Here is a 24,302-nt window from a genome sequence, read left to right as displayed (position 1 = left end):
GTGGCTGCCTCTTAGGACAGCTTCTCCTGGTGGACCACAGACTTGCAACACCCTGCGATGCTGTTTCCCTTCCTCCGGTGGCTGCCTCTTAGGGCAGCTTCTCCTGGTGGACCACAGACTTGCAACAGCTGCTCCAGGCAAACTGCTCTAGAGGAGTCTGTGTTATGGTAGAGGTGAAATTTGCAGAGAATCAAGCACATGGCCACACCAAAGGGTATTCTAAGGCGGGGGTGACCTCTGACAGCTCTGTTCCTAAATCGTTGAAACTTCTGCCAGGAAAAGTTCTTCATGGAGAACTGGTTGTGAGGTGGGCTACCTGGAGGTAGTGGGTCAGAAAGCTGTCCTGTTGGGAAGAGAGTGTGCTGCCCGCACAAGGGTTTCGGTTGGCTTAGCAGTCAACAGTTTTTATTGTACATCAAGGAAAGGGCATTCTGGCTTAGGGAAAAAATTATACAGAGGCTATACTTCATAATTTTTGTCGTTTAAAGTTGTTTTTCATTTTAAACAAAGAAATGATGGTTCCTCCTCTGCACTGTCCTTAGTCCTCTTTATCATGTAAGGAAAAAATCCATCGCTCTCATTTGCAGAAATCTGTGTTCGCGCTGCTGTGAAGACTTGGTAGGGAAAGGTCCTCCCTTCTGCCTCTCTGCAAACCTGAGGGGCTGCCGTGGCGACAGTGGGGCTGATGATGCACACCGGGCCAGCCTGCTGTGGTTACAGACATGCGGGTGAAATCCATCTGGCTTCAGTACTTAACTGGCAAATCTGATGCAACCTTTGGCAAATCTCTAAATGGCTTTTAGGCCTCCTCAAGAGGAGCCATATCCTTCCTTTCACAAATATTCATAAACCAAAATATTTTGTTTTCCTCTAATCCCACCTTGAAAACCAGAACCCCCTCACAACGATTCCAAACTATAAATAAATAAATAAATAAATAAATCCATTTCCTAGGCGTGTTTGTTCCTCAGTAGTCTCAGGGTTAACGTTCGCTTCCTCTGGGCTGAAGTGGAGGATGTCGGGAAAGACGAAGTATCTTTGCTTTTCATATTAGACATTGCCTGGGTGTGCTCAGCTCTCATCCCAAAGAGCTGGACTTCATTTGTGATGATTGGAAAAAGCCCTGCTGCTACTTGCCTCAGCTCTGAGCAAACAGGTGGGAACCGAAAAGATGTTTGCTTTCAGCAGTCGAGGGCTGGTACATGGTGAGCGGCTGTGGTGCTTGGCGCCCTCTTCGCGCGTTCACTTCCACTCTCCTGAACTCTTGGTTCCCACAGAAGCAGCCATCCCAGAAGCCAGCCTCCTGGGAGCTTCCTTTTGTTTCTCCAGGATTAACCAGTTCTGCCCTGACACCAGTGGCAGGCAGCCACAGGAGGAGAGGTGCTTCCTGGCTTCTGGCGCTTTCCCGGGGGGCGTTTTTCTCCCCCAGTTCCTCAGTACTGGTGAAGCCGCCCTCTCACAACCTCTTCCTCTTTTTCTGATGAGATAACTCGTTCTGGTTGCCACCTAGCAGCTTCCCGTCATGGTAAGCGGTCAAGAGTGTTTTTCCAGGAGTTGATCTCGGGGTTTCTGGAGACCTACTTTGTTTTCTATGCAATTACTCGAGCCCTCGGTTTAGCCTTGCTTTCCTCACTGATATGGCCGTGGAATGGATCCCTGTTTGAACTTCCTGCGTGGCTGGGGAACCTCCCTTTTAGGGGAACAGGCTAGGTGCAGTTTGAGGTGAGTTGGTGGGTTAGTGAGATCAATGGTGGGTTAGCAGCCAATGGTTAGTGAGATCGAATGGAAAGTTAGCTCTGTGCTGGTTGAGACCTGCTGTTTCTTTTTTCCAGATTCCTGTTTTGTTTGCATCAGGGTGGTTGAGGTTTAGAAAATATTCTTTAATGTTATCCTCTTACTAAAAAATAATTTTGGGAGAAATTAGTTGGGGATAGGGGATACATGACATTTTCTTTTATTTGAAATGCATATTTTTATTCTATTAAATGACTGATGTGAGTAGCCCAGATACCAATTTATTTTGTTTTGTGGGTCTTTGTCTCTTCCTTTGGTTGTAGTTAGTTGAATTTTTTTTTCCCCAAAGAATTGGTATTTAGCCCACCTATTTGAGATTTTGTTTTTTCTCTGATCAATTTATGTTTTGGATGTGAACAGTTTGCACTGAGTGGTCCCCCTGGGGGTTGAGGTTGTGTTTTCAGGGCTAAGATTTGTCTGCAAAGAGAAATAGATCCTTCTAGCTGTGTGGCTGGTAGACTTGAGAATATCCTTAGTCCCAGGTTAACAATTAGCTGTTTTGAAGAAAATGGAAACTGGTGAGAACATTAATTGGGGGCTGAAGGCTTATTAGAAAGAAGAGGTGGAAATACAGGCGTTCGTATGGGATTACTAACACCTGGGCCCACACACAAAAAACACAAAAAACCTTTTGCTCAGGTGTTGTGCTTTGCTGGCCTTTACTGCAAAATGTGAACTCAGTGATTTCTTTTAACCGGTATTTCTCTATCTTGTGCTATGATATCGTCTCGTGTTGTATGGATCTTTAAAACTGAGGGATCAAGTGACTTTTTGTGTGTTTGCCTGTAGGATGTTTTTGTGCAAGGAGAGCTTTATTTTGTTCTTACACAGAAAATTACACATTTATTTAGTAGGAAAAGACTTAGCCATTGAAAAATAAACTGAAAATCGTAGCTCTCTTTGAAATAAAACTTCTTTATGTATTCCAGATGCTTGTCAGGCAGGGCAAGTGTGAGAATTAGAAGCCAGTATCGTGTTTTTAAGATTTCTAATGAAAAGACATGAAAGAAATTGGTAACCTCTTATTAACATGAAATATTTTAAATAGTAACATTTAGTTCTAACTAGATATTAAGCATACATATTAAATATTTTAATTTTTAACCAATTCAATATAGTTTGTAGATATAGCATAAAATATTGACCATCATATTTGGGAAACACGTTCCTTCCTTACTGAGAGGGTGTTTGTTTCCTCTCTGATTTTATTTTTTAAAGATTTATTTATTTATATGAAAGAGTTAAAGAGATTTTTTTAAAAGATTTATTTATTTGAAAGTCAGGGTTACATAGAAGGAGAGAGAAATAGAGAGAGAGAGAGAGAGAGAGAGAGAGGTCGGTTTTCGATCCACTAGTTCCCTCTACAATTGGCTGCAATGGCCGGACCTTGCCGATCCGGAGCCAGGAGCTTCTTCTGGGTCTCCCACGTGGGTGCAGGAGCCCAAGGACTTGGGCCATCTTCTACTGCTTTCACAGGCCATACCACAGAGCTGGATCGGAAGTGGAGCAGCCGGGACTTGAACTGCTGCCCATATGGGATGCTGGCATTGCAGGAAGTGGCTTTGCCTGCTATGCCACAGCACCGGCCCCTCCTTTGTCATTTTATTTACTCAGCTACTGTTTGTTGAGCACCTGCTCTGTTCCGTGCATTGTGCTGTGTGCCTCAGTGAAGAGGGCGTGGTGGGAAGGCCGCAGTGTTTCTCCCTTCACTGCTATTGTTATCCTCACAGTTAATGGCATCTCTATGCTCGTAGTGTCCCAAGGCAAGAACCTAAAATCAACCTTGTTCCATAACCCATTCTACGAAACATTCATAAACTCTGCCAGTTCTACTGTGGAAACATTTCTAGAATCCAGTTCTGCTTGCCTGTTTTCACTAGGTCCCATACCCAGTCTGATTTCTTCCTATGCCAGCTTATGCTGTGAGAGTAACCTACCTAAAAACTTTGACAGCATGGAATGGAATGGAGACACAAGGGAGCAAGGGCAATGACAATGGACAAGGGGGGCTGGATTCTAATTGTACCATTGTACTCTTGCCTCCCCATTATCTACAGGATCAATCACACCATCTTGACAGCAGTAATGCTATGTGTCTCCTCATCTGTAAATGGAGGTAGTGACAATTCTTCCCTGTAGAGGTTTGATGAGGATTAAATAAGATAATACACATGAAATATTCAGCACAAGGCTAAGTGCCTGGCGAATGATGTAATGATGGGTTCGGTGATGAAGAAGATGATGTCTTTTGGAATCCAACTCTTGTCTACCTCCCTTGCAAATTCTGTGTTACACAAGTCTTCCCATGCCTCTCTGATCTGGTTGCTTTGACAGTCACTGCTCCCCCAGCCTCCCCTTCTGGTCTTTTCCACATGCTGTTCCTCTTGCCTGTGTGTACCTTGTTTAATTTATCAAGCCCTTCTTTTCCTTTGAAAAGTTCTCAGTTTGGAATCTGCCATCTGTCAGGCCTTAAGGCAGGCTTGGTGACTCCCTTCCCTCTGTCGTATTTCTCCATCCCTCCTCCTGATAAATGTTTGATGATTGAACATCAGTTGGGAGAAGAGATGGCTCCAAAATTTGATGGGTTTTTCTACATGTGGAGAGCTAAGAAATAAAGTAAGAAAAAAATAATAGCATTCCATTATTGAGCGCCAACTGTGGTAGGAAACACTGTGCGAATTCCCTTAGAGCATGGCCGGTTGTGTTTTCCCCAATGACCCTGCAGGGTTCTTGATTGTTGCTGTTTACTGATGAGGAAACTGGAGCTCAGCAGGAAGAACTTGCTGGCGGTGATGAAGGTTAACAGGACCAAATCCTGGGGCTTTGGATTAGCATAGCCGGAGAACTAGGCAAGTGCGAAGGGAAAGGAACATGACTGAAGCAGGAAAGAAAGGATGGGGTGAGGCGAAGGAGCGGAAATGCGCAAAAGAGGCAGCGAGGGCCGGCTGACAGGAAGAAAAGGCGAGCACGAGATCAAGGTGGAGAGTGAGCGGGGAATAAACACCGGGAGGCAGGGAAGCTTTATCGTGAGCGGCTGGGGAATGACCGCACGCCTGACAGTCCACAGGCATCCGAGTGGACGTGGCAGCTCCCAACAAGACCAGTCTAATAGATATTGCACAGAAAACGTAACAACTTACTGTGAGGCACTGTAAATAGATACAGTTGCTGAGTAATTGATAAATCTGGCTGTACGAACCATCCCACTCAGACATGAGCACCCACATGCTTCCACACACAGATTGACTTAAATTTTTCTCACTTCTGCTTTTGTGTAATGCCTGCTGTCTCCAAGTACAGTGGCTGCAGCCAGCTGTCACTGATACCAAATGCGATTAAAGCATTCCCCATGCCTCCCACCTTCACGTTCATGCTCCAAGCTCACACATGCAGGACAGGGCTCGGACTTTGTCCTTACCTCTTCCCAAGGCTGAGCTTGCCCTGCGTCACGGAGATGTTCCTATTGTGTGGCCCTAGTGCTGTTTCAGTTTCCCACTGCCAGCTGTCGTCAGAGGGCTACCACCTCAGGTGACATTGTGGGTCGCAGTGGGTATGACTCCGCGGTCAGCACCTTCAAGTGTGAAAGACTTGCGAAGGCTCTGCTCTTCAGCTTCAGAGCCAGAGGGAGGAAAGGGACAGCAAGAGGCGAGAAGTGACTGGCTCCTTCATTCTATCATCCTAGCTTCCCACCCCTAGGCCTTCAACTGAGTAAGCAGGTGGACTTTTTAAGGTTCAAGCTTTACTTAAGTCCACACTGGGGCTGCCATCACAGGCTGCCCGTCTCTCCATTCATGGTCGGATTATTCCTCCTAGAGAAGGTGAGTTGGGCTGAGGAGAAAGTGCCTGAGTGAGAAATAGGAAAAGTTAGGGGAACAGGAAGGGAAGCTGGGAGACTGAAAGAGGATTAAGTAGGAGGGGGAAAGGCAGATTGTGGAGGAGGGGAGGAAGACAGACACTCTAATGGAGTGAAGTGAGCATACAGGCATACTACACTGCACAGCAGCTTGGAGGAAGGCACCATCACCTGCATCATTTGGAGGTGGAGTCGTAGGAAGGGGAAGTGACTTGATTAAAGTAATGCTAGATAGAAAGGGAGCTGAGATTTGAATCTATTTCCCTAACAGTCTTTCCTTTATAGTAGTTTGTCTCCAAAGGGGAAGGAAAAGCAGAGTTGGAAGAAAAACAAGGCATATAGGACAAGTTTGAGCATGGAGATTAGAAGCAGAGGGCTTCTACTCTAACTTCTATTAACTTGATTGATTGGCCTCAGACCCTTAAAGGGACCCTGCAGTTTAACCCTTTGCTAAAGTTGAGCCATCTGCACCCATGCGCATTCATTTTCACTGTAAAGTGAGTTCTTGTGGAATCTCGGGATGGCCTCTTCCCCACTTACCTGGTCACTGAACTTTTCCAACTTGATGTTGTGTTACTTCATTCTCAAGGTGTCTGATGCCAACTCCTTATTTTCCCTGTACAAACTGGCATCTCTTGACTTTGCCATTCCTTTCATTAGAAGAATTATTTTCTGTGAATTATTTTATGAAAAACCTAAACTTGAAAGTTAAAGGAAAAAAACTCATGGCAATATAATTTGCAATATTTAAAAAAAGCACGCAATTCATTTTAAAGGAATATATGAGTAAAGCCCCAGCTATTACTTCTGCTACCCTTCTTTCTCTTCCTCCCTCTCCTGCCCTTCTTTCCTAAACACAGAACACACCTACTAGGACTTTTACACAAGGAAACCACCATTTAAACCCTTGCATGAGATGAAGGCAAGGTAAGTTAAGACCTATCTGGGGCCGGCGCCGCGGCTCACTAGGCTAACCCTCCACCTTGCGGCGCAGGCACACCGGGTTCTAGTCATGGTCGGGGCACCGGATTCTTTCCCGTTTGCCCCTCTTCCAGGCCAGCTCTCTGCTGTGGCCCGGGAAGTCAGTGGAGGATGGCCCAGGTGCTTGGGCCCTGCACCCCATGGGAGACCAGGAGAAGCACCTGGCTCCTGCCTTCGGATCAGCGCGGTGCACCGGCCACAGCGCGCCAGCCGTGGCGGCCATTGGAGGGTGAACTAACGGCAAAAGGAAGACCTTTCTCTCTGTCTCTCTCTCTCACTGTCCACTCTGCCTGTCAAAAAAAAAAAAAAAAAAAAAAAAAAAAACAAACTATCTGGAAGCTAGTATTATTCCTTACTCTATTTCCTTAGGCCTTTATGGTCCAAAAGTTCAACAAAAGATGAGTTTCTTTACTCTCGTATCTTAGAGATGCTGTGAGTGTCAGCTAGGGCATTTTTGTCAGTTAATACATGTATAATAAGAATGAAAGGATTTTATTTTACTTCCTCCAAGTTAAACCAGAATCTCCTACATTCATTACAGTGAATCCTCAGTAAGGATGCCTGGCTTGTTACTGCTTCACAGAAGAGTCAATTTGGGGAAACATAAACTTAAATGCTAATTTTCTTATTGGAACTTTATATATTAGAGTAAAAGAACTTGAATTACAGCATTAATAAGTAATAACTTCTGAAAATCTTAGAGAAACATTGTTTAACGCACACAACTATGATTCTGTTTATTCTGGATTAATTATAAGGTAAAGAATATGCATGTTGGGGTCAGTGTTGTGGTGCAGTGGGCTAAGATGCCACTTGAAATGCCAGCATTCCATATTGGAGTAATGGTTTGAGTCTTGGCTGCTCTGCATTTGATCCAGCTTCCTGCTGATGCTCCCGGGAAGGAAGTGGAAGATGGCTCAAGTATTTGGGTCCCTCCACCCATGAGGGAGACCAGGATGGTCTCTTGGCTTCTGTCTGGACCATAACTTGCTGTTGCAGAGATTTGGGGAGTGAACCAGCAGGTGGAAGATCCCCCCTCCATATCTCTCCCCCCACTCCATCTCTCCCCACCCCTGTCTCCCCTCCATCTCTCCCCACCCCCGTCTCCCCCATCTCCCCACCCCATCTCCCTCCCAGTCTCTCCTCCCCTCCGTCTCTCCATCCTCTGTCGCCCTCCTTCTCTCTCTCCACCCCTCCTTCTCTCTCTCCACCCCCTCCTTCTCTCTCTCCACCCCTCCCCCTCTCCACCCCCTCCCCCTCTCTCTCCACCTACTCCCTCTCTATCCCTTCCCCCTCCCTCTCCATCCCCCTCCCCATCTCTTCCCATTCCTCTCCCCCTCTCTCCCCACCCCTTCCCCCTCCTCTCTCTTCCTCTTCCTCCCCCACACGCTCCCCCCCACCTGTTCCCTCCCTCTCTTTCTCCCTCCCTCTTGCTTACTCCCTCCTTCCCTCTCTCTTTGACGTTCTTTCCAATAAATGCATAAATAAAGAAATCTTAAAAGAATATGAGCATTATCTACAAAAACAAAGATGGCTAAAATTAAACATGGACTTATTCAATATTTCCAAACAAAATTTTAAAGATATTTTTGAAGGTTGCATTAGAAAATTAACAGTAACAACATAGCCATATGACTTAAAAGTAATTTTAATAAGAATATGATATTGTTTTATGCTTGTCCACTAGCTTTTAAAATGTGAAGTGCTAGCAGGAAGATCTAAAATAACACAGGGAAGGGGTTACATGGATGTTTCCTCTTTAGTTATTTTCATATCATACAAATATATTCAGTTTCCTCTTGAAAACCAATCTAGCAAGCCAGCAAGGAGAAAGAAAGGGTAAGCTGGCCGGGGCCAGTACTCCTGCTAGCTTTGTGTGTGTGTGCGCACTGCTTTCTGTCAGGGTGTACAGTGCCTGTCGCCATCTTCCTCAAAGGATTGCTCTTCCTTTCATCTGCTCCAGGGACTCAGCGCCCATGAAAACAGAACGTGTTGACTTAGTCCCCCGAGAACACTTTCGAGCCCTGACAAGTCATGTTAGAACTTGCTGAGGAACGCTCCCTCGCTCTCTGGCTGGAGGGGCCCACCACAGACAGATGTCATTACCACAGGGTTCAGGTCTTCCTTCTTGATACCATTTTGGATCTGCTGTGACTGTTTTCTTCTGCTTGTGACTGTTTTATGAAATAAACAACAAAGAAAGCACTTCCTGGGTGGAAACTCACTTCTGTCCATGTTAGTTTTCACAGGAAGGACTTGCCCTATAAAAATCTTTGTTGCAAATTTTCCTTTATTGCAACAGGGCCTGCTCATTGTCCATCTCCCCCAAGATCTTCCTACTTCCCCCTTCTTTGGCCTGCAACATTCTTCCTATTACAATCAAATCTGGCTCATCATTTGAGGGTCTTCATGAGTTATAGATAGGAGTGCAGAGAACAGAATGGGGTCCAACAGAGAAAGGGAGTAGCCCAGAAATCTGCTACCTCCAGCTTGGGAAGGCAGATCTAAGGCTCTCAGGCACTCAGGTCTGGGAGCCTTGGACGGCATAACTGCTGAAAGGCATATCTTTCCATGTCTAGAAGCTCTTGTTGCATTCCTCGTAGAAACCGGGGACCTCATTCATTCATTCATCTTTCATTAAGCCAGTGTTTATAGGGCATTGTTAGGCGCTAGACAGGTATTAGATATTGGAGATTCAACTGTAGGTCAGACAGGCGATGTCCTGGACCTACTGAAGTTTGTGGAGTAATGGGGAGATAGCCAGTGTAATTGGAAAGTACATTTTAGAGTGATGGGGGCCTGCAATGGGTCGCACCAGGTTCAGTGGGAGCACATGGAAGTGTTCTTGTCTCTGACTTGTAAGGTGGATCAGGATCTTCTGTATATAAAGAGAATCAAAAATAAATCTTGATGTGAATGGAAGGGGAGAGGGAGTGGGAAAGGGGATTTTTGCGGGTTGGAGGGATGTTATGGGGGGGAAGCCATTGTAATGCATAAGATGTACTTTGGAAATTTATATTCATTAAATAAAAGTTAAAAAAAAAAAGTGGATCAGGAAAGCTCTCCAGGAGGATTTGTACTGGAAAGGTGGGTGGTGGTTCGTCTGGTGAGGGTGTAGAGGTGAAGTTAGATAGTTACCGGCAGAGGGAAGCACACGGGTCAAGGCCCCCAAATGGAAAGAAACTAAATTGAGTGTTTCTGGAGTGTAGACATGAGGAGGAGCAAGAAGACATGGGCTGATGGGAAATCAGGCTAGAATGATAAGCAGGAAGCAGGTTACCAAAGTCCTAGGAGTCACATTAGAAGTTGGTCTTTTTTTCTTAGGCTGCCTAGAGGCCTTTAGAGGGATTTTAGCATGGGAATAACATGATGTCATTTTCCTTTTATAAACATGACCCTGGGGCCCATGTTACAGCGCACTGGGTTAAGCTGCCACTTCTGATACCAGCATTCTTTATCAGAGTATTGGTTCAAGTCTAAGCTACTCTGCTTCTAACCCACCTCCCTGCTAATGGCCTGGAAAAGCAGGAGAAGATGTCCCAAGTACTGGGCACCCATCACCCATGTGGTATACTTGGATAGAGTACCCCCTCTGCCTCCTCTCCCCCTCTACCCTGCTCCCACCTCTTCACCCTCTCCCCCCTCCATTCTTCTCTCCGCTCTCGAACAAGGGATTTTTGTTAGGAGGAACAGTGTGCAGTGTGTGTGTGTGTGTGTGTGTGTGTGTGTGTAGGCAGGTAGGGTGAGAGCAATCCCTGGTCAGCAGGAATGTTTTAAGAGACAACTGCTACTTGAGCTGGGGGGTGGGGAGTACTGAGGAGAGGGTAGGAGGGGTAGTTTTTTTTTTTTTTAAGATTTATTTATTTACTTGTGAGACAGTTATAGAGAGAAGGAGAGAGGGAAAGAGGAAGAGGGAGAGAGAAGTCTTACATCTGCTGATTCACTCCCCATATGGCTGCAATGTCTGGAGCTGGGCCTATCTGAAGCCGGGAGCCAGGAGCTTCTTCCAGGTCTCCACCATGGGTGCAAGGGTCCAAGGACTTAGGCCATAGCAGAAAGCTGGATCAGAAGTAGAACAGACAGGACTTGAATTGGCATCCATATGGGATGCCAGTGCCATAGACAGAGGCTTAACCTCCTATGCCGCAGTGCTGGCCCCAGGAGGGACAGTTTTGGACAGCCCTGGTTGTAGCTGGTAGAAGGTGTGGAGGAAGGAACAGAGGAGTTACTAGCAGGTTTTGAGGACCTAGCCCTGCTTCTAGAAGCATCTGGTAGTAGCACCCCTACCTTCTTGTTTGGATTCATCAACTTGAGTCACTTGGGCTCTAGAGAAGCACTGGGTTCTGTAAGTTGTCAGTGTCTCTATTTGTCAGGGATACCCCAGAGGGGACAACAGGGAGAAATGCTGATGGCTGAGGCTTTTTAGATGCTGGGGGATTTGTAATTGGAGCAGTGGGCGTTGATGAACTTCCTCTGCAACCTCTCTTATAATTATGAAGCCAAAGCATTGCTCTTCCCCTTCTCTGGTCTCTGTATGACTGACCAACTTCTTCTTTATGTGCATTTACTACATCTTGCTGTACCAGTTCTTGAAGCAGGAAGCAAATAAGTGATTTCTCCTGTCTGAAAGAGCAGGTATTCAGGACCCCTGCCTACTGCGTCTTGGGTGTGTAAAGGTGTTTGTGTTCATCTCTGTGGTCTATTTGGTTCTGAATGTTTGAAATGATTTGCTTCTTTTTCCATTCTAAATGTTTACTTATCTATTTTCAGTTTACTCGAAGGGGAGGGGAGAGGGAGATGGAGAGGGAAAGATAAATCTTTAAGTCTTTTTCTTTTTCAGATTTACTTATTTGAGAGGCAGAGTTAAAGAGGGGAGAGGGAGGTCTTCCATCTGCTGGTTGACTCCCCAGATGGCTGCAATGACAGGAGCTGGAGCTGAGCCAATCGAATGCAGGGGTCAGGTGCTTCTTCCAGGTCCCCCACATGAGTGCAGGGGCTCAGGCATTTGAGCCATTTTCTGCTACTTTCTCAGGCCACTAGCAGAGAGCTGGATTGGAAATGGAGCAGTTGGGACTTGAATTGGCAATCATATGGGATGCTGGTGCCACAGGTGGAGTATAGGCTCCAAAATCTTTAAATCTTTAATCTACTGATTGATTTCCCAAATTCCTGCAACCAGGCCTGGGCCAGGCTGAAGCCAGGAGTCTAGAACCCAGTTTGAATCTCCCACATGGGTGGCGGCAACCCAAGACCTGAGCCAATACCTGCTGCCTTCCAGGGTGTGCATTAGCAAGGAGCCAGGGTTTGAACCACACTTTCCAATATGGGGTGTGGGTGTCCCAAGTGACATCTTTAACCAGTGAGCCAAAGTACCTCTGAAGTCTTTAGTAGGATTTACCATATGAAAGATTATTTCTGTATAGAATTCATATCTGGATAGAGTTAATAATGACAAATTGAATATATTGCTTATAGTATCAGTGACTTCCTAGCCATCTAGATTTGTCTAGGGAGAAACGTGTGGTTTGTCTAGGTGTAAATGTATGGTGATGGAGCATTTTTCAAGTACTAATGTTGTGTTCTTCTGTTTTGTTACGTAGGTCGCTTGTTGAGACCTGGTGAAGGATCAGTGCAATAATGTTCTGCAGTAAAAAGAAATTGCTTGGTGAGTAGTGAGCCCTTCAGGTGACTCAAAGAAATGTGAATTTTAAATGTTTATTTTTGGTGGAGAATGAACTTACGTACAAAAACTCCACAGATCTTCAGTGTTCGGTTCACTGAACTGAGAATTGCATGTAGCTGTATCACTACCAAAGGTATATAGAATAAGATACAAAGCGTTTCTTTCACTCCACTATGTTCCTCTGTGCTGCCTTTCACCCACCTCACTGTACTCCCACAACCATATTCTGATTTCTAGCATGTTAGTTTCACCTATTTTGAAGTGAGTATTAATGAAATCATACAGTATGCTTCATTTTGGCTTACTGCTTCTGCTCAGTATGAGGTTTTTGACATATTTTATAGTTACATGTGTGAATGGTGTGTTCTCATTTTTTATTTCAAAGCAGCATTCCATTGTGTGAATACACCAATATTTAAAACTAAGTTCATAGAGTTAGAAATAATTTTGATCAAGAGAGCAGGAAGTATATTTATTTTTGGTTGAGTAATGGGCCTACTAGATAGTATTAATGATATTCTAGTTTCTTTAACATAACATCTTATTTTAAAAAATACTTATTTGAGAGGCAGAGTTACAGACACAGGGAGAGACACACACACACACACACAGAAGTCTTCCATCTACTGGTTCACTCCTCAAATGTTCACAGTGATTGGAGCTGGGCTAATCCGAAACCAGGAGGCAGAAGCTTCTTCTAGGTCTCCCACATGGGCACAGGGGCCCAAGCACTTGGACCATCTTCCACTGCTTTCTCAGTCATAGTAGGGAGCTGGGTCAGAAGTGGAGCAGCCGGGACATGAACGGGTGCCCACGTGGGATGCTGGTGCCACACGCAGAGGCTTCACCTATGAGGCCACAGTGCTGGCCCCTAACATTGCATCTTTACAGTGCCTATAGTCAGTGACAGACATTATGAAGTTTTTCCTACACTGGATGTGTATCTAATATATTCCTACCATATTCTTTATTTTTTGACCACAGACTCTTTAGAAACTAAAGGCTGTGTTAGAGTTTATGCCCTGCTCCTCTTTGTAATAACACCCACCACAGGTGGTTAACTTCTTCCATCGGTAATTATCTCATGGTGTAGTCCATTCCTTTGTTGTACATTAAGATATTGGACTGCAAAGAGATAGTTCGTGCCTACAACACTTGAGTGAAGGCGTACCTATATTTAAATATGCTTCAACATTACTAGGAAGCTTAGATCACCCACTGAGGATGTATATGAAAATAGGACAAACCAAGATATGGGTGTTGTGGAAAACCAGTAATTTTCTCCAAGATTTACTTTTTATTATCTCCATATTCACATCAGTCTTACTTTCTTCAAGATGTGAAAAATTCTAGCCAATAGACTCAAATATTTAAAACATAGTAATTGTAGTTTATTTTGTTTCTTGGAATTCATCCATTCTGTGCAGCATGTGTGGAAACTCAGACAAATATTTTAGAGCATCTTTGTGCTTTTCCACAAGGCAGTCGGGACGAGCTTTGTGCATGTGTAGAATACCTAGTGCATATCGGATTAGCTCAGTAAGATGGGAGGCAAAGGAAGCAGATACTTGAGGGCTTAGTCGAAACGAGCTGAAGTTGTTCTTCATTTAGAAATGAGGGGATTGTGGAACCAGCACACTTCACTTCATCAGGGAAACCCTTCCTATGTTTGTGGGTTGCTTAGGAAGAATCAGATCAGAGCTATGCTATGTCTGAGTTGTAGGTACTCTTTGTTGCGTTTTTCCTACATAAAAATAATAAAAATTGTTTTATTACTGCACTACAGTGAAAACATATAATCTAGTCTGGATCCATTACCATGATTTTTTTTTTCTGATTTTAAAATAAAGGAAAGCTAAAACATTTTTGTGAGTCCTTAAAAGTATCAGGGATCTAACCCATTTTATCTACTCTGCTTATGCCTCACAAAAAAGTAGGCCCTGAATCAGACACAGTCATGAGCCAGCAGCCTTCCAGAGAGCACCTCTGTATGTCCTGGGGGTGGAGGGAGGACACACACAGACACAGAGAGAGGGGTGGGGGGAATATCCTTAGATCTGTTTGTTTTGGTGAAGCTACTTACAGAAAGTAGCCTAAGGTGCTTGTAATGATAGTTGGACTTTGAAGCTATTAATCCTATATGTGACAAAACAGACAATCCTGCATGTGACAATACAGAACTGTGTGGACCCCAGTATTTCTTATGCAACTGAATTCTTCAGTTTTGATTCTTGTAGCTGTGATGTAACACAATTCTTCCAGGTCAGTAGTGTGAGAATTCACTGGGTTTGACCAGAATGGGTGCTATGGATGTATAAGGCCCTTTTAGTTTTGCTGCGATTTTCCTTGGTGGACACTGTTAGGATGCTATAGAAACAACATGAGTCAAAAGCAAGAAGACTGAACCCAGGCTCTTCGATTTACCAAACACTGGTACTCACACTCCCTGAACCTCCCTTGTAAAATGGGGGCAATACCTACCGTCCTGTTACTGTGATGATGAGCACATAATGCAACAATCTATGTGAAGTACTTTATAAATTATAAAAGTGCTATATGTCTGTTAACAGTACTGAGTAAATGGATAACTGGTACAGTGCATTGGTATCTTGACTTTCCTCCTGAAATCTTGTATTTTACAAAAATGTTTTTGTATGGTTAATTCCTCAAACGTCTGCAACAGTCATGGCTGGGATCAGGCTGAAGCCAGGATCCCGGAGTTTCTTCTGGGTCTCCCACATGGGTGGCAGGGCCCAAGTCCTTGGACCATCTTCTGTTGCTTCCCCAGGCTACTAATAGGGAGCTGGATCAGAAGCGAAGCAGCCAGGAGAAAAATGGGGTGGCAGCATAACACACTATACCCCAGGGACAGATCTTCCATCTGCTGGTTCATTCTTGAAATGACTGCAGTGGTGAAGCAGTCAGGATTTGAATTGGTGTTCATGTGGAGTGCCATCATTGCATACAGTGGCTTAAACCATTATGCCAGAACACTGGTTCTAATATTCCAATTTTTAAATTATACAAAACAAAACAAAAACAGATTAACACTCTCAGTGGACAGACCTGTTTTTTCTTTTTAAAAAGATTTGTTTGCTTATTTGAGAGGCAGAGTTGCAGATAGAGAGAGGGAGAGGTAGAACCTTCATCTACTGGTTCACTCCCAAAATGGCCACAATGGCAGGAACTGGGCCTATCCGAAGCCAGGAGCCAGGCGCTTCTTCCAGATCTCCCATATAGGTGCAGGGGACCAAGGACTTGGACCATCTTCTGCTCTCCTAGGCCATAGCAGAGAGTTGGGTTGGAAGAGGAGCAGCTGAGACTGGAACCAGCTCCCATATAGGATGCTGGTGCCACAGGCAGGGGCTTAGCCCACTATGCTACAATGCTAGCCCCAGACAGACCTGTTGTAGTAGACAAATAATACCTGTAAGCAGACATAACTGTTGTAAAATTCAGACCTAATCAACAATTTACAAACATTAGTTGTATTAGCTGTAATGGTGCAGCTGGAGGATGTTGTGCCTTCTCCAGGCTGCACAGTGAGAACTGTGAATAGTTAGTTTGGAACTTGTGACTCTCCCCAAGGTCATGGCATTTATGGCCTGCAGATGTCAGCCTACACAGCTCCTTGTGCGTGTGGACCAGTTTGGTAATCTACCAGGTGTCAGCATTACTTTGGATAGCTTTACAGAATGGATCAATGAGGATAACCTTAAAGAGTTTGTAGGTAGAATCCTCACCAACCCAGTAAGAACTTAGGCCTCTCAGAGCTCTGCAGTGGCACCCAGTTCATTCCTTGGCAACAGATTGAAGGCTTTGTCTGAATTTTAGCTGGAGAGTGGGGCAGCTGGGACTTGAACCTGTGCTCCAGTGTGGAATGTTGGCATCAATGGTTTAAGCTTCTGTGCCACAATGCTGCACCTCCTCCAGTTTTTATTGAGTTGGGTGCTGTAGAGAGAAGACAATTGCTATTTCCCATCTTTAGAGAAAGTATTCTGATTGTGGCCCAGTCCATAAAAATGCAATTTTGCTATAGATCATCAAGTTGTCAAAGAATGAATTCACAAAAGAATAGAATAGAACTGGCACACAGAAGAAAGCAGTCAGTTTTCAACAAGGCCTTGGGAGAATATTCTCAGTAGGGCCTGCTCAAAGTCTCCAAAGAGAGGGCAGAGAAGTCCACCAGAGAGGCCTCCATGGTGCAGCAGGGGCCAACCCTGGAAGCAATGAAACAAAGAGTCATGGAGCCATGAGGTCAATGTGAATGTGGTGTGTGATTGGCAGTGCATCCTGGAGTGTTGCATGTGGTGAGAGAGGCCTCTTCTCCCTGTCCTTGACCTCTGCACCCAGGCACATACCCATTTTCAGTTTCCTAGTCAACTGGTCAGTAGTGCTTACCTTTTCCTTATACCCAGTTTCTCTTCCAAGCTCCTTTCCTAAGGGAGGCAGTTCTATATTTAAAGTCTGATTCTACTACATAAAGTTGCTAGGGCTTTTTCATCTCCTGGTCTGTAGAGTAAAGCTAAATAGCATTTAGACGATTAAATAAATGATACATGTTAAACTTGTCATATGGTATTAAGCTTTTGCATTAGCTGTTGTATTTATTATAGTTAAGTCTTGAATCTCCACTCAGAGGGAGCTACATGTTGAGGGCTTAGATGAGATTTTGCTGATTTTGCTTGTAATTTGGACAACCCAATTGATATATGCTAGAAGAATAATGAACTGGTAAAATTTTTATATTTCTTTGTGAAGCTCTAGTAAGCTATGGGAGCAATAAATCTAAATTTCCAACTATCTGGACCCGATGAGGAAGTTGGCTCAACCAAGAAGAAAACAAACCCAAGGGCCTTTGGTATTTTTTTGAATCCCCTAACTCTGTTTCAAGCTCTTTTGTGAGGAAAAGCATATAAAAAATTGTGGGAAGATTTTTTTTTTTGCTTCTATTCTCTTCAGTTTTCTGCTTAAATGTCAATAAGTCCCAGAGGCTGCAGGTCACCAGCGGGTTTCAATAGGAAACCCCAATTTGGGACACATATTTCCCAATTGTATCAGAATGTGTTCTTGGAGTCAAATCAGGAAATCTTGGAGGGAGGCTCGGGAACTCTTTTCTTTAAAGCTCTCCCCACTCATTGTTCTTTCCTCATGTCTTTAATGAATTGCTTTGGCTTCCAACCATACAGACCAGATTGTGAAGAATGAAAGAAAATTATGAAAGGAAAAAAGCTTAAGTTATTGATTTAGCTTGAGGGAATTCTTCCGAGATTTGTGACCCAACCCAAAACCCAACAGCTACCTCAAAGTCCAAATGATACTCCATGTTTGGAGACATTCTTCATCTTTTGGTTGTGTACCAGCCTTGTTTAGGGAATATCAGCCTATGCCATCAGAGTTTTATATAAGGACCCCAAATTCTTTGTGGCACTTTCATCATTTCAAGATCTGGGAGGTCTGGATCCAAGCGCCTGGAGGCTGTCTACTAAGCCACATTTGGTGAAGAACCAAATGCTCTGGAGTTAATTGAAGAAAGACAGTTGTGTTTATTAATTATGGACTTGTACTTGCTCTGATCACTCCTGGGTCCAGTGAAAGCCTTTTCAATCTTCTCTTTACTCTTGGTCTTGTTAGCAGCGCTCTTACGGTCATTAGCTCTTGTTACACACTGAGATGTTGTGAATTATATGTAGAAAAAAACAACTAAAAAAGACGTGACTGGTTTTCTCTTTTACTGGAGGTGTAAGGTGGATAATGTATAATTTATTATGTGATATTGGAAAACAGCCTAGATAAGGAGCTGGGTGTTGCTTTTGAAGACCTGAAGGAAAATCAATGGACATTTGCCAATTTCCACTGAAACTATTCAGAACATTACTTAAGACTTTCCCAGGAAATAATCATATAAGCAACATTAAGGCTATCCAAGCTTAGATAACTTTTTCCCACATATTTGTTATTTTTCACTATTTTTTTAAAGAAGACTTTGGTATTTTTCCATTTACAAAATGCTCTTCTTTCTTTAAAAAAAGATTTTATTTATGTATTTGAGAGGTAGAATTAGAGAGAGAGAGAGAGAGACAGACAGACAGACAGAGGGGTCTTCCATCTGCTGGTTTACTTCCCAAATGGCTGCAATGGCAGGAGCTGAGCCAATCCGAAACCAGGAGCCAGGAGCTTCTTCTAGGTTTCCAACACAGGTGCAGGGCCCAAGCACTTGGGTCATCATCACTGCTTTCCCAGGCCATAGCAGAGAGCCAGATTAGAAGTGGAGCAGCCGGAACTTGAACTGTCGCCCATATGGGTTGCTGGTACCACAGGCAGTGGCTTTGCCTGCTATGCCACAGCACTGGGCCCCTACAATTTATTTTTGGGAGTGGGATGGGGAGAGGAAGTGGAGGGTTTCAGGCTGATTACCCTGAAGCTAGGTTATTTGTTTTGTTAAGTGTTGCCTAACATATAACTGACTTAAAAATGACCACTTTCTAAACTAAGTGGGGTGTCAACATTTAGTTAGCTTGGAGAATGTAGCAGGAAATGCTTGGCTCAAAAATAAACATTCTATGAGAGTTTCATGAATTTTTTTAATTAAGGAAGACATCAAATTATATTGGATTCTGTGATGTTTTAGAGGAGTAAAGGCTACTCCAATCATTCTATGTGGAGGAGGATTTTGAAGGCTTAATTTTATATATATATATATATATATATATATATATATAAAATTTTTTTTGGATAGGCAGAATTAGAGAGAGAAAGGTCTTCCTTTCCGTTGGTTCACCCCCTACATGGCTGCTGATCCAAAGCCAGGAGCCAGGTGCTTCCTCCTGGTCTCCCATGTGGGTGCAGGGGCCCAAGTACTTGGGCCATCCTCCACTGCCTTCCCGGGCCACAGCAGAGAGCTGGACTGGAAGAGGAGCAACTGGGACTAGAACCTGGGGTGCCGGTGCCGCAGGTGGAGGGTTAGCCAAGTGAGGTACGGCACCAGCCCGAAGGCTTAATTATATTTTTTAAATTCTGGAGCAGATTTAAAACAAGTACCTAAGAGAATTTTGTCCTGTTGCTGGCGGCTCTCTTGGATCACTGGCATGGCAAAGGAAGGCTTCCTGTCCAGGCAGTGTCTTTCGTAGGCTTCTTAGATGTCACAAAAGAATGCCAAGACCACTGCCAACTTCATCTGTCAAATGCATCCTTTTTTTTTTTTTTTGACAGGCGGAGTTAGACAGTGAGAGAGAGAGAGACAGGTCTTCCTTCCGTTGGTTCACCCCCCAAATGGCCACTACGGCCGGTGTGCCATGCTGATCCAAAGCCAGGAGCCAGGTGCTTCCTCCTGGTCTCCCATGTGGATGCAGGGCCCAAGCACTTGGGCCATCCTCCACTGCACTCCCTGGCCACAGCAGAGAGCTGGACTGGAAGAAGGGCAACTGGGACAGAATCCGGCGCCCCGACCGGGACTAGAACTCGGGGTGCCGGCGCCGTAGGCGGAGGATTAGTCAAGTGAGCTGCATCTTGTACTCAGCAAGCAACACCAGTTAGCAGCTCTCCGGGTATTTTCCAGAAAGTTCAGTTTCAAGTTCATAGACACATTGCAGTTGAGAGAAATGATTAGGATGATTGGTTGAAGGACATGCTTTTCAATGATGCATCCAAAAATTCTAAAATATATCCTTAATTTTAATAAAATTATCAGTGAATGAATACAGAGACTGCCATTGATCTTGATTTTTGGGTGATATCTGCAGGGCTATTAAAGAGTACAACTCTAAAAACCTCATTTTGAGTTATCTAGATCAATGATTTCTTCATGAATGTTCTTAGAGATATTAATGCTTGAGCTAAGAACAGGTATTAATTGTGTTTGTGTTGAGAAACTGGTTTATTATCTCCTAACAAACTTGTGAAATGAAGTACAGTGGACGGCTGTTGCATTTTTCTGTAGAACTTGTGACTCACCTGTGGCAGGTTTGTGGTTCATGATGTCATACATCTGTGTCTTTTTACATTCCACTTTACTTTTAAAAGTAAGATTTTTTTTCTATTGTTTTTTGGAGATGGTCTGCATATAAACATTCTTGTAAATCTGAAAATGTGTTCACTTCTGCCTCATGTTGGATTATTTGGTGGGATATAGAATTCCAAGTTTGAAAACACTTCTCTTTAAAACCTTCAAACATTATTCCAGTGTCTTCTAACATACTTGTTGCTGGTGAAATATCATGTTGGTCTGAATATTCTGTTTCTGGGACTATACAATATGTTTTTCTTCTGGGAGATTTTAGTATTTTCTCCTTGTCCTTAGGGCTCAACATTTTGTGAAAATGTTTTTTTCATTTACCCTGAGTGACATAGGTGCCCCCTTCACTTTGAAGAGTTATTTCTTACTCTGGTACAGGGAAAATTTCTTCTATTTATTTATTTCCTCTCATCCATTATGTTCCCTTCTCCTAAGTTATCTTTTCACATTTTACCCTCTTGGTCACTTTGATATACAGTTTAAGAAATTTCTTCGGGCTGGTGCCTCAGCTCACTAGGTCAGTCTTCCGCCTGCGGCGCCAGTACTCCGGGTTCTAGTCCCGGTTGCTCCTCTTCCAGTCCAGCTCTCTGCTGCGGCCCCAGAAGGCAGTGGAGGATGGCCCAAGTACTTGGGCCTTGCACCCGCATGGGAGACCAGGAGGAAGCACCTGGCTCCTGGCTTCAGATCGGCGCAGTGCGCTGGCCGTAGCGGACATGCAGGGTGTGAACCAATGGAAGGAAGACCTTTCTTTCTGTCTCTCTCTCTAACTCTGTCAAAAAAAAAAAAAAAAAAAAAAAAAGAAATTTCTTCATTCTTTCATCCTGTCCATTAAGTGTTTTTAATTTCCAATAACTCTTTCTTGTTCTTTTGTGTGTGTGTGTGTGTGTGTGTGTGTGTTTACTCATTCTTGATTCATATTGTTAATGTTAAGTCTTCTTGAATACCTTCAAGATACTAACTGGAATTAAAAATCAAACCCCGCCCCTCACGTGCCTTTAGCGTTACCTCCTGCTCTTGGGTCCCTCTTGTTATGTGCTGTGAGTGTCTCTCCGCTGACTGGTGACTGCTTGGTCTTTGCAGGTGCAGGACTAGATAGACCAGTGAAGTTGGAAGGTATTATTTCTTGCCAGACATTTCCCTTAAGTAAGAAGGCCAGTGAGTAGCCAGCAGGCAGAGAGACTTTTCTGTAGGTTAGTCGAGCAGTTGGGCAAATCTCACAACTGCCTCCATGAGGCAGTTTCTATGTGAACTGAGGCTACTGAAGCTTCTGCGGAGGGTGACAGCCGCTCCTCTATTGGGCCAAACACCGCTCTTGGTTTCCTGCTCTGGTGTGCTGCTGACTGTCTTTAGTGGGCAATGAGAGGGTCTAAATGACCCAATTAATAGTTAATTACTCGGGGCCAGTTAATCCTCTGCCTGCAGCACCTGAGTCCCATATGGTCGCCAGGTTCTAGTCCCGGTTGCTCCTCTTCCAGTCCAGCTCTCTGCTGTGGCCCAGGAGGGCAGTGGAGGATGACCCAAGTGCTTGGGCCCTGCACCCATATGGGAGACCAGGAAGAGGCACCTGGCTCCTGGCTTTGATTGGCGCAGCGCCGGCCGTAGCGGCCATTTGGGGAGTGAACCAATGGAAGGAAGACCTTTCTCTCTGTCTTTCGTTCTCACTATCTGTATCTCTACCTGTCAAATAAAAAAATAGTTAATTACTCTGATCTGTAAGTAAGGTGACAATATAACGACCATTCAAACTGGGACAGTTTTAAGAGTGAAGGAGACCCTGTTAATTATTTAGACAGTATAATAGGTGCACCCTGGGCTGTCATCCTGTCTAACACACTCTTACTGACTGAGTTGGGAGCCGCTCTGGGGCTCTGTTAGGAAGATCACTCTCCTGCTCCTGTGGCTGGAGTTGGTCCTAGCCTTCCTTCCCCAGTCACAGTGAGCCCATCTGCTTTCTATTTTATTTTCTAGGCTTTGTTCAAAATTTATGAATCTCTAGTAGCCGCTGTTCTTGTTTTCCAGCACTGTTAAGTTTCTATTTTTTTTTTTTTTTTTAAGAATTCGCTGTTATTTTCATGGGGCCTGAGAAGGAAGGGAGGTAAAGCATACCCAGTTTGCCATCTTACACTGGAGGCTCTTTGACCTCTTTTACTCCACTTCAGAAAAGGCTGGCTTCCTATGTTTTCAACATCCTTGTATATCACTTTACTTCATTTTGGAGCCAGACAAATTCAATGATCATTGTGCAGGAGTGGTAGGTCATAAATCCTTTAGTCTACTTTCCTTTCATTATTGAAATTACACCTGGAGTTTCCCATGGTGAATCCAAAATATTGGACATTAAATCATGGAACTTCCAAGCCATTCTCAGTGGGCATTGTTATGGGGGTTTGTTTTCAGCTTCCTCTTCTTGCAGGATGTGACTTGTCGCCAAGAGAGGTTTATGCCTCTCATAAACTGTGCTAGCATATGGAAGAACATTGATTCTTAGAAAGATAATTCAGGCCTAGGATATTTTGGTTAAAGGAGAAAACTGTAGGGATTTAGAACCAAAGCTAGAATTTAGCACAAGTTAAAGAAGGATGCAAAATTTCCTGCCATAATTAATCTCTGAAGAGTCAGTTCAGGAGGATGATTATTACTGCATGTGCAGGAACAAAGATTAGACTTAATAATAAAGATTTAGAAGCGAAAAGAGGGGCTGGCACTGTGGTGCAGTTGGTTAAAGCCCTAGCCTGCAGTGCCAGCATCTCATATGGGTTAGTTCTCTCATTTTTTTGTGCAGTCTTTCTCTTTAATTGCGTCATCAAATATTTTTTCAGCAACTTTCACAGTGCCAGTATCAGATTTGCTCTTTCTCTTTCTGCTGCAAAAAGTAAAACTTTAGCCTATTTCTCTATCTTCTTAAAATTATTACCACCAATATCTTCCTTTATTAAATGCTTTACAAGGAATCTAAACTTTATTGTAACTACTTGCACACAGGCATGTTCGGTTTAAGAAAAAAAAAAGAAGTCCAGCATTGTATCTAGTAGGTTAATCTGCTGCTTGCAATGCCAGTATCCCATGTGGGTGCCCATTCATGTCCCAGCTGCTGCACTTCCAATATAGCTCCCTGCTAAAGGGCTGGACAAAGCAGTGGAAGATGGCCCAAATGCTTGGGTTTTGCCACCCATGTGGGAGATGCAGAAGAAGCTCCTGGCTTTGGCCTGGCCCAGTCCTGGTCACTGTGGCCATTTGGGGAGTGAACCAGTGGATGGAAGACCCTTCTCTGTCTCTCTTTCTCTGTAACTCTACCCTTAAAATAAATAAAACAAATCTTAAAAAAAAAAAAAAAGGAAGCAGGGGCAGGTGCTGTGGCTTGGTGGGTTAAAGCCCTGGCCTGTAGCGCTGGCATTCTTTCTATGGGTGCCATTTTGAGTCCTGGCAGCTCCACTTCCTATCCAGCCCCCTATTAATGTGCCTGGGAGAGTAACAGAAATGGCCCAACTGCTTGGGTCCCTGCCACCCATGTGGGAGACCTGAAAGAGTCTCCTGGATTTGGCCTGCTCCAGTCCTGGTCACTGTGGCCATCTGGGGAGTGAACCAGTGGATGGAAGACCTCTCTCTGTCTCTATTTCTCTCTGTAACTTTACCTTTCAAATAAACAAAATAAATCTTTAAAAAAAAGCAAAAAGAGCACTTCATGGCTTTGATGAGGTCTTGTGAGACAAGAGCAGTCTGGACACCCTAAAGAGGATCTCGACTGTCCCCATCCTTGTATAATGTGATTGCATGGATGCTCTGGACAGGACGGTTCTAACTGGGCTCATAGAAACAAGACTCTGGTGTTTGGAAGGATAAACTTAGGCACAGAGCGATAGAATTCTGGTCTTGAATATGCTTCATACAAGGGTAAAATTTAAAAAATGACTGTCATCTGAACATATGTTCTAAGCTAAAGTCAATTAACATGCCAATTATGTAGTATATCTGATTTT

General features: G+C 44.0%; 1 protein-coding gene across 5 annotated transcripts in view; it reads left to right on the top strand.

Moving 5' to 3' along the window:
- The first annotated feature begins 1,032 nt into the window (after nucleotides 1-1,032).
- ATP8B4 (ATPase phospholipid transporting 8B4 (putative)) overlaps nucleotides 1,033-24,302 on the top strand; it is a 259,760-nt gene continuing 236,490 nt past the window's right edge. The window contains exons 1-2 of one of the 5 annotated variants that reach the window (XM_051822381.3): nucleotides 1,033-1,156; nucleotides 12,229-12,293. In XM_051822381.3, the coding sequence (XP_051678341.3) occupies nucleotides 12,266-12,293 (28 nt within the window). In that variant the 5' untranslated portion in view covers nucleotides 1,033-1,156; nucleotides 12,229-12,265. Of the gene's footprint in view, nucleotides 1,723-5,408; nucleotides 5,613-12,228; nucleotides 12,294-24,302 lie in introns of those variants that run through there. The other 4 variants (XM_051822379.3, XM_051822380.3, XM_089310299.1 and 1 more) reach the window with 4 other exon arrangements.

This window comes from Oryctolagus cuniculus, chromosome 12 (assembly GCF_051225735.1).
Source record: "Oryctolagus cuniculus isolate XC-2025 breed Fujian yellow rabbit chromosome 12, ASM5122573v1, whole genome shotgun sequence".
NCBI classification, from domain to species: Eukaryota; Metazoa; Chordata; class Mammalia; order Lagomorpha; family Leporidae; genus Oryctolagus; species Oryctolagus cuniculus.
Note: the sequence above shows the minus strand (reverse complement) of the source record. Positions and strands in the feature narration are given on the sequence as shown.